The sequence below is a fragment of the Anneissia japonica genome, unplaced genomic scaffold, assembly GCF_011630105.1.
Source record: "Anneissia japonica isolate Jap-2015-1 unplaced genomic scaffold, ASM1163010v1 scaffold1489_len2284818_cov182, whole genome shotgun sequence".
Taxonomy (NCBI): domain Eukaryota; kingdom Metazoa; phylum Echinodermata; class Crinoidea; order Comatulida; family Comatulidae; genus Anneissia; species Anneissia japonica.
Window position 1 is genome coordinate 411,933 of NW_022698455.1, and position 11,142 is coordinate 423,074.

At 36.3% G+C, this 11,142-nt stretch overlaps 1 protein-coding gene across 2 annotated transcripts; it reads left to right on the forward strand.

The window, feature by feature from the left end:
• The first annotated feature begins 1,678 nt into the window (after positions 1–1,678).
• Positions 1,679–8,441, forward strand: LOC117102555 (transmembrane protein 168-like). Of its 2 annotated transcripts, XM_033242847.1 has the most exons (5): positions 1,679–1,816; positions 2,730–4,081; positions 4,605–4,879; positions 5,288–5,833; positions 5,864–8,441. In XM_033242847.1, the coding sequence occupies exons 2-4, from the start codon at positions 2,814–2,816 to the stop codon at positions 5,827–5,829; spliced, it is 2,085 nt and encodes a 694-aa protein (XP_033098738.1). In that variant the 5' UTR covers positions 1,679–1,816; positions 2,730–2,813; the 3' UTR covers positions 5,830–5,833; positions 5,864–8,441. The 2 variants fall into 2 exon arrangements, with proteins under 2 accessions (XP_033098738.1, XP_033098737.1); XM_033242846.1 differs by having other exon boundaries at positions 5,288–8,441.
• The last annotated feature ends 2,701 nt before the right edge of the window (positions 8,442–11,142 follow it).

Genomic DNA, 11,142 nt, shown 5'->3' on the forward strand with positions numbered 1-11,142 from the left:
ATTTTTTAAAAATATTTTTAATTTTTTTTTTTATTCCCTGACACGGAATGTACTCGTCTTCATCGACGGGGGGGGGGGAGCTAGTCTTCCCCCAACGAGAGGAATATAACCCCCTCATCCCCCCGCCTCTGGCGCCACCACTGGTTGCAAAGTATTCGGATGGATAGAGCACCCCAAGCTACTAAGTGTGCTAGACAATTTTTGTTAAATTAATTCATAAATTATCTTCTAAATAAAGATGAATCGTTGCAGAGGACAACATTTATTTTTCATGTTTGTCAACAAAGAGTATGTCATTCAAAGTGACGAAGCTAGCTGTAAACAAATTGTTGTGTAAGGGGAATGTAAATTTGTAAGAAGGCGAGTGAAAAGGAGAGACTGAGGGTTTTCTGGGTCTGCAAACATGTCTAATAAATAATCTCTAATTAGGCCTGTCATACGTCTCCTAGACATAGCTGATCGTTCGCAAGTTTTCAAAATAATTAATACATTTGGAAAGTGAAGCCCCAAAAAGATATGACAATTTAGGTGTTTAAAGCCCTATTTAATCGATTTTAGCGTCTACTAATAATACATATAAATTTGTATTCTCCCCGACGGGTGCAGCTCTCTTCCAGTGGATATATTTTCTGTGGTTATTTATTCACAATTCCTGTCTGACAGGAGGACTTGAGCTTGTAGGCCTGAGCTGGGGGAAGGGTTGGGGAGGGAGATTTTTGTTAGGAATAGGAACCTCTGGATGGCCAGAAATGACACTCTCAGACTGACAGACATTGTGTTGGCTTGGCGTGGGCCTATTTTTGTATCTTTTTTACTATGAGCTCTGTCAAATGTGTGGGGGGGGGGGGGTGCTTCACATGTCTGGTCAGGGACTTCAGCCTCTGTTTATCCCCGCTGGCGCCGCCACTGCTCTTTTCCTGACGGGGAATTGCATCATGGAATTGTATTCCATGATGCAATTAGGCAGCGCAATAATAATCAATTTTCAGAACAATCTTGTCCTTTTTAGTAATATTAATATCTAGTTTAATATTTATATAGTTCCTCTCTTTGCAGATATATACGAAGCGCTTTTGACCCCGCGGTCATTGGATCTGTATGCTTAAGTATCACTGCTGTATAATCAACGCAGGGGCAGGCAACCACACCACCAGGTTACCCATTTAAATTCCTGGGTGGAGAGAGAAGCAATTAGTAGGTAAAGTGCCTTGCTTCTCTCTCCACCCAGGAGAGAGAAGCAAGGTAGGTAAAGTGCCTTGCAAGGACAAACGAAATGCCACAGCAAAAACGGATTGAAACCCCGACATAGTTGGGAAACAAGTTTAAAGTTACGAACTAGCACAGAGCTCAATTTGAACATAAGAAACAGTTTCTTTTTATAATAAATATTTGGAACAAAGTCCAGAGAGCATACCATTGATATATAAATTAAAAAAAAAAAAAAAAAAAAAAAAAAAAAAAAAAAAAAAAAAAAAAAAAAAAAAAAAAAACCAAATCGACCTGCAAGTTGGGTTAAAAAGGCTTTATAAGCCTAGCCGTAATAAAGAGGCGGATAATTCAAGTTAGATATGGCGGAAATGGCTCCTTAAACTAAAATGTAGTTTAACAATAGTGCTTTTTTGGTGTCTCATAACAATATACAGAATCGCGAATCGACAACCAACAATAACATTCCAAAAGGCCCCTTTGGCGTCTCATACAACAATGCTGAATCGACAACAACAATAATATTAATCGAGAGACCAGCGTTTGAAGTTAAAATTAGTATTATATTTTTATTAAATAACTTAAAATTATAGTTTATTTCATTGTTGGTGTGAGTATAAGATATTCAATACAATTTTCTGATTAGCTATTTACGTTGGTTGGTTCACATTAGATGAGTTTCTGGCCTCCGATTTAGGCTAGCTTAGACCCTAGCTAGGCAAGGCCTGCCGCCGCCTACCCTAGCCAAACATCTCGATTCCCAGTGTCACCAGTCGTAATGACGACAAGGGCAAGAGCCTAGCCAGGGGCCAATCTTAGAATGATACATTGCTGTCGCTGCCAAAAAGAGTGCCAGTATATTGAATTGCATGTATCAGCGTATATTATTAATTATTATTATTTAGGCCTGGGGAGGCTAGGAAAGTTCAATTCTGTATAATAATAATATTAATGTTAGACTAGGGGCCTAGGCCTACCTAGAAAGAAGGCCTATTTTCTATTTAGGCTAGGCCTAATTCTAATTGTTCTTTTTTTGTGCATCTCCAATGCCCGAGTGTACCACTTATCTATACCAGGCATAAATAGCTAATTTTAATTTTTATATTAAGTTTTTATTTAATTTTGAATTAATTCTTTATGTAAATTTTGAATTTGAGATTGTTATTTATTTTACTGTAAAATACTCTTTTGTTTTGTTTTACTATGTGTATTGAGGGTCCCTAATTAATGATCAGCTTCGGCTGGATGGACCACTCTCATTAAAGATTGTTGAAATAAATAGCTAAAATACGTTAGGCCCTAGTCTGCTAGCCTAGACCTGTTGTGCATTATAATTATATAGTGTAGCACTGCAGTATGGTTATGATGCCAATTTATGTATTTGTTGGTATACATAGGCTATATACTGTAGGCCTACATTAATTATACATTACGTATGCATGGGAGGGATGTATGTAATCGATGATAGGTGATTTCATAGTAATGATGATGATAAACATTTTTTTATTTTTTTTTTATTTCAGTACATTGGAATTATGAATTTAAGGACAAAGACCCAAATTCTCCAACCTGTTATGACAAGGTGTTAGTACATCCTTCAGAACCCAATGCATTCACTCCGCTACGTCACCAGCCATCTGCTTGTAATTCCGGTTGAGGGCATCAATAAAATGAAGAGTAAACTCAAATGCAACATACATCTGCTTGGAGTTATCGACATAGCTGTCCTCCTCTTAGCAGTATGTGCCGGACTTTACTCCAGTTGGTACCATACAAACAGCATCATCATCATTGTCATCATCATCTTCGGTTTACTCATCTTTTCCTTATGCAGCATCTTCTACTATTATTTCAACTTGAAAGACATAAGTGAAAGCTTTAGCCATCTCTGGTTTGGCTGTCTTCTTGGAATGATTGCATTTTTCAATCACAGTAGTTTTGATGAAGACAGACCGACAATGGTGACAAATATCCTGTTGATATCGAGCCTTGGTATTAAGATAATCTGGTCATTTGTCCAACGGGCATCCGGAAATGCCTTGTACAAGTCGCGATTACTCACCCAGGCTGAGAAATTTGAGTTTCTTGGATTTGGTATCGCTTGTGTTCTTGGTACAGATTACATGACCAGCATGTGGCTGTTGGTAATTGCGAACATGTTGATGTTGATAATGTTAAGACTGAAAGTATCATTTTCACTTCCGTGCATTATAATCTTTTACACGATATCCGTTTTATTTTTTTTCAAAGCAATGGCAGACAAGTTGAGCCATTGGGCATTGTTGTGTTTTACCGGTAGATTATTATGCGATCCATTCTTCGATTTGTACTACAATGGATTATCCATGTTAGAGAGATGGCATTGCTTCATAAGCCTTCCTCGCTATATGCACCGATTTATTATCATTTGCATCACAGTTATTGAAATATATTTTTTTCAAACAGCTGGATACGTTATGATTTCAAACGATGAATGGTACCTTTCAGTACCGCTTTTCTTTCTGTTTGGCGTAGTGTGGATTTGCCTGCATGTTATCTTCGTACTAACGTCTTGGACTTTCGCTAACAAACTGAGCGAGTGCAATAGTATATTAAAGACCAACCAAGAAACGAATGCAAATTTATCTACTGTCATGGCATCGAAGGGACTACGCTACTTTGCTCTTATCTCCAAGTATATGATCTTAAGTGTACTTCTGAGCACAGTGTTATTGGGGGCTACTTCCTGGCAAGCAACAAATACACATTTCATGGCGAGTATTCTGATTGTTTTACCAATGGAAGTAATGTTTCATGGGATACTCCAGGAGTTGGGTGGGTTGCTAGGTGGCACATGCTGTTGCTATGCAGTCATAGGACCATCGGGTTTATGCAGGTACTGCATTCTATTGTTTCTACTGTATTTACAGTAATTATAAGAGTGATGTTTCCCTGATGAAAACACATCAAAACTGTATTTAATTATTTATTAATTTATATTTGTAATTTGACTATTATCATCAACATTAACTATCTTTTCGGAAAATACATAGGTAAAAATTTGACAAATTTCATGTTCAATGGTACACAAGATACAGTACAGTATAGCACCTTTTCCTTGTGGTAAAGAAGAGTGTAGCGGGGTAGCCACGCACTCTTCTCTATGGGTGTTCTGTTTTTCTTTTATAGAAATTGCATGATTTAATTTTACTACCGGAACCATAAGCGATGAAGGTGTTAAACTGGCTCAAATCTAGGGCTCTGGGTTATGATGACCCTGCATTAACTACTTGGCCACTCAACTTCTTCAAATGAATACCAGATTGGTCCGGATTACCAACTTGTATCAGAAGCAATTAAGGTTTATGTAATTTTATGATGAATACAATTTTAAATAGTATTTCATCTCTTTTCTGCAGATCTGATCGGACGCCTGTGTTGTTGCCAACCAATGCCATTGAGGAACAGAGTCGTCGCTCAGTCAACATCTTAAACAGTATCCAGCGATTTCTTGTCCATCACATGATTGACATATTTAGTTGCGACTTTTCAAGTGGTGGCATTGCCATGGAATCTCTAGAGACGAAGATGAGGAGCTTCTTGTCTCGAAGGACAAGCGATGGGCCTAGGTTTGATACTTATCTTGTTTACTATAGTGGAGACGTGTACCAATCTGGTGACTGGGCTCTAGCAGGTAGTCAATTATTTTGTTTTTAAAAATAACTTGTACTGTAGTCAATTTTATACTGTTTTATGTTTCAGGGGTTGAGGGCACCACTTGTGGTGTTATGGCACACTTGCTGATGCAGCCCCTGGGCCGTTTAAGCCAATAAAGAAATAAATAAAATTTTAAAAAACAAAGTAGGCTTACGTCTATATATTGGCAATTCTATCATGTGCCATGCATATAAGGGATTATAGCTTTAATTTTATTAGCTTTTTGGCTAATTTTTTAATGAAAATATTTAGCGAAATCCAGCTTCTATTAGGATTAGGCTATTTGGCTAATGACAACTTAAACACTGGTACTGGTATTATTACTAGTATAAATAAAATATTGTTATAAATCCTTAATGATTATAGTATTAATCTTTTTATGTAGATAATGGTGTATTGAAATTTGAAACATTGCTGACATGGTGGCATGAAGTCGATGCAGATTCGGGGGCACGCTTAATCATCATTTTGGACACTAAGCATCACAGTGGTTGGCTAAAACAAATCAAAAGAAATTCAACTGATTTCATTGCCATTCAGACTTGCTCCATTGGACAATCAGATCCAGAGACTGGTATCGCTGTAAACACCGGTGATTTCACAATGGAGTGGGTAGCATTTAATGTCACCAGAGATGCTGACATCACTTGGGCAGAGCAGGGTAGGAAAACAAAAGCAGTTTATGGTGTTTCTAAAAACTGGGTTGATTTTACTTTTCATAAACCAACGGAAGATGACATCGAGGTTTACTGGACCCAAAACTTTCCGCGGATTACGCACTCACTGATTAAGGTCTTGCAAGTGGTTAGTTCAATAGAGTGCGATTCCTGCTGCTGGTGTCTGGATTGCTGCCGGAAGATTAAGATGAAGTGGTTGCCGCCAAAGATCATAAATACTGGACATGGTTTTAAGCTTGTAAGGTCTTGAAGCACAAAATTCATAATATTTCATTCTGTAAGCAAAGGAACTGGAAGCTAGCTGCATATTGATATCTACTATACATCATAATTAAATAAGGGGGGTAGGGGCAGTGGGGGATGCTGCTGTATGCAGATGGGGCTGTTTCTAAACAACACTGTCCTGTATGCATTAAAAAAATGGTCCATTCATTATACAGTTGCCTAAGTCGATCTTATTTTACATGCCAAATTATTGTGTGTTTTCCATTAACTAACGATCTGCAAGTCAAATTTTATCAAACAATATTTCAATGCCATTTTGGATTCGACTTAGGCAAGTTCAACTGTACTACAGCAGAATTACAATCTGTACATAAGAGAAATAATGTTCAATAACTATAGAGTTTATAAAATGCAAGTATGCACACTTTACCTGATTATGGAGGGCATTTTGCTACTGTTTATTCTATACTGTGCAATTTTGATTTTGCCTACAAGTAGTGTGCTTCCTAACTTATACTTAACTCACTCAAAAAGCGTGATATTGTGAAGTAATTTCTGTATTAGAAACCAATGGTAGTGCCATCATGATCATGGGAAAATTTCCCTTCAGACAAGCGTACTGTATGACCCCCTATTGTCCACCACCACTAAGGTATTAGAACTAAAACTAATAATTTGCTGATCAAACAAGTTACCGTGATTACAGTTCCAAATATTGTGGTAAAAAAAGCACACAAGTTTTACCTTCAAACCTATAACATTTTTGCTTAACCCTACAAGGAGATTTACTCAGTGAAACACAGTCCTAAGCCCTACTATAGGCGAGTCTAGAGCCACCACTATTGGAAACATTGTTTGCCAAGTACTGTAAAATGTTTGTATCAAGCAGTGTCTGCCATGTCAAATCCACATTACAGATTTAATAAAGTAAATTTAATAGGGGGTTAATATTTTTTTATACATAAAACTTAAAGAATGTTTGGTTTGGTTTAGATAAGTTAAGTTATTAAAAAAAAATTTTTTTCTCACTATCTTGTTTAAAAAAGTGTATATGATGATCTTTATGTGTATAGATTTTTTATTGTGCAGTTTTGAAAGCAACCGACTTTACTGCATATTTATTATTAGCAAATATTATGATTACTATTACGATGCTAATATATTTATTCCTAAACCTTATGGTCACATTTTTATATTAGATTTGAAAGAATTTCATAAGTAATATTTTCATACTGACATTTGTTTCAGTTAAGCAATAAGTTTCCTAGGTGCACTACTTACCTAAAAATCACTGTCAACTCTATCAATTTTTCAGTTACAAATACCTGTGAATTGCCCATGGATATTGTTGGAGTGGTTTGCTGTAGTATTTGCGGTTCCGTTACTTGGAGGTTCAGTAACTTGCTGCGCATTTCGCTTGTGTCCGATACTTTACCTATGGCTGTATCACTCCACCCAGGTGTACAAGTGCAAAATATGGATTCTCCTCATGGAACTGCATACGTTTGATCCAGTGATCGGGGGTAATAACTTGAAGCGCTATAGAAGCCTTGTTTGCATGAAGCGCTTTACAATATGCTCATATTTGGTTTGATATTTGACACAGAAAACAGAGACAGAGCATTATAGTGTCCAGTATAGTGCCAAAGAACTTTCATGTTGTGAGCTTTCTATTGTTTTTTTACCCACTGCTTTAAAAATCCATACAGTACCTCCAAGAAATATGATACATAACAAGATGAACAAAGACATTCAAAGTACTGTGCTGTCGGGGACAAATAAAAAATCTTCCCTTCCCCAATTTATTTACTGGTTCACCAGCATGTTGAAGTTCAATACAAAAGGCTTTACTGTAAGTTGTCTGTACACTTTATGGGTGCTCTCGGTTTACACAAGCTAGGCTAGTAGGCTTACAGTATTTTCAATGTGCAAAACTGCAGCATGCAACAGGTGCAGAAAAAAATATAACCTATATTCCTCATTGTGATAAGGATACTGAACATGATGTGCCTACAAGCTTAATTAAAAATTATTTTCTATTTCTAAAAATGTGGAATTCTAAGAAAGTATATTTGTCAATTAAGCTACTTTTAATTGTTTTATAATAACACGCTCAATACAAAATTATTTTCTATTTCTAAAAATGTGGAATTCTAAGAAAGTATATTTGTCAATTAAGCTACTTTTAATTGTTTTATAATAATTTCGTTTTTTATACCCCCATTACAACCCAATCGATTGGTATCAGTTTTAGGGATTTAGGGATTGTAGATCCAGGATTAAAACAAAAACAATAGAATTTTTTATTCCTCATGCTTCCTAAACCAGAGGGCTATATTTTTTTTAGTACAGTAGAATTCAAAAGGACGATTTTTTGGTTTGGTATTTGAAGGAATAAATTACAAACTTCAAAATGTAGAATTCATTTTTTTATTTTCCAAAACTTTGTACTTCAGTTGCAATTTGACAGTAAAATCATGTTATTGTGGGTAATGTTAATTTGAGCCATCTTGTGGCCAATTGACTAAGTTGATATACAGGGCAGGTCAGTATTGAATAATTGAGGTATAAAATATTGAAGCTTAAATAATGACCTAGAAATACTTTTTTTTTACAATAAATTGACAGTTTAATATCTAAAATGAAAGTAGTCAAAAAACGAATTATTTCACGTCTTTTTGGTATTTACAGAAAATGGATGCATGAATAAAGCGATTAATCAAAACAAATCTTAAACCTAGACCCCAAGAGTGCTACTGCCATTTACTCCCCAACAACTAAGGCTTGAAATGACTAATTAAACTTGAATTTCAGTTTTTGTTACAACTTGCTTCATTTGTGCTCTTGCTAGAAATCTTCATACTGTAAGTGAGAAGTTCTGGTTTGTTATCATTTTCAAATACTAAAGTTAGATATCTTTTATGTTACCAAAAAGTGCCTGGTTACAAGTAGGCCTAGGCCTACACAAAATTCTGACACCTCCAAGGTCAAAGCACCAACGTTTTGATACCCCAAAATTAGACGCATCCTATCGTAATTTACTGTCTTCAAATGTCACAAAAATGGCATGTACATATTCAAAGATACATTTTTTTTTACACTTACGTAAAATGTGAAAAAATAAAAGACTCTACTAGAAATCAAAAATTTCGTCGTCCATACGTTTAGCGGACAGCAGCCGGCGTATGACCTCAAAATGATGACATATCTTTCACACTAGCCGTACGCGTTCACATGTGCGAAACCTCCCTTATATTAATCCTTAAGATCCACGTTCTTCGACCAGGTCGAAATTCATAACTCCAAAGAACGTTCCAGTTCTTGCCTTTTTCTCTCACTCTAATGAGGTTCTTAATCTCTTCATCTGTGCAATCCATTCTTCTTTGCTTTTTTTTGTGTAATCGGTTCATCATGATCCGATGTAAAATATTTCTGAAATTATAAACTATTAATCCTTAATATTATGGAAATTAAACAGCCTTCCTGCAAGAAGCCAGAACTAACCCATAAGTACATGCTGTTTTCTCACTGCAACTGTATGATGAAAACAGCATGAACATACAGGGGTGGATCTGGGTTCAAATTTAGAGGAGTGGGGGGTTTCAAAAGTTTTCCCAAACCCTCAAAAAGAAAGCGGGTCCGGGGGCCCTTTCCCTTGAAAATTTTGATTCCTAGATGGCAGAAAATGAGCTTTCCTGACTTCTCAGAGTCTTTTAATGACCAATTCAAAAGTCAAGGTTTCACACCTCTTGAAAACGTCAGGTAAATTTTCTCATTCTTATTAAAGTAAATAGGCCTATTATGTGTGTATACATACATAAAAAAATTTGAGTAGTTGCATACGTATGCTTTTTTTCCATAGATCGATGAACCCCGAAAAGAAAGAGGGTCAGGGGTCTCTTCCCTGTGAAAATTTTGATTCCTAGATGGCTGGAAATGAGCTTTCATGACTTCTAATATATTGTAACCAAAAAAATTTCAGCTCACATGGGCCCTGATTCAGATAATGTAGGTCTAGAAATTTTTTGTGATTGGCAGCCCAAGAGAGGGGAGGGGGTGTCAGGTCCCCTGAACCTCCCCCAGATCTGCTAATGAACATAAATGTAAAGAATTATTTCATTTCTTTTAGGCACGAGCGCCAAGGATATGCTAATACGTGAACTTAATTCTGTCCTACATGGCATATCCATTTAACAACAGGGGACATAATGGACCAGTACACCGGGGTAATCCCCTACTCTTCTCGAAGGATGTACTGCGTTCAATAAAGTGCACATGAGCCAAATGCGTACACTGGGCCTACAGTTTAAAGTCCTTATCTGTGAAGACTTGTTCCACCACCGGAACAAGTGAGCCGTTCGAACCAGAGCTGATATTCGGGCTGAAGGTTTTATGGTGCCCCTGACTTAACCGCTCGGCCAATCAACTCGCCAATTAGCAATTAACAACAGTAACTCGCTAATTAGCAATTAACAACAGTATAATAATATACAATTACTACAGTAATGATCATTTACACTGATCAACAAGCTATGTTGGGTGTGGGGAACAAATTTCTAAAGGGAAAATGACAGGAAAATTATCCATGATTTGAATTATTTTGATATACAAAAAATAAAAAAAAAAACAAAAAACTAAAAGTTACGATAATATGGGTAACCCTCTAAGTCCTAACACAAGATTTATGGTACCATGGAAAGATAGCTGGGAGGCAACAAGTCTAGACTCAATTCCTCCATAAAAAATTACTCAAATGACAAACCTGTTTTGGTCTTTTCCTGAAGCTATTGGTTGGGTTCTCTTTCCTGTGGTCCAACATATACTCATCATCTTCTGACAACTTCTGATAACTTCTGATTAGATGTGACAGCACTTTTGCTGGAATTCTGGGTAATAGCAGAAGTTTGTTGCAATTCCTAAATGAAGAATTAATACAAATGTTAAAGCTTGTTTACTATACATGCATTTATTAGCGCAAAGCGTCAATGTTTGAACATTATGCATGCACAATTTAATTTTCATGCATATTGATTTAAATTATTTGATGTTATAAAACAGGAAAACAACAAAAAGAAAACCAATAGGCACAGTCCATAGTTATAACTGGGTAGTAACCCTCTAAAGCCACAAAAGCACAGCACCAACAAACCCTAAAAGAACCAATCCTGTGCTTTCTTCTATTAATTTTAACACAGATTTATTTCCAAAGAGGTCCCAAAGGAAAATTTTCCTCCCAGGAGGAAAATACCAGAGAAAACAGCCAGGAGAAAATAGATTGGAGGCAACAAATTACTCCAATGACAAACCTGTTTGGCCATACACAAAACGAAAAGAAAAC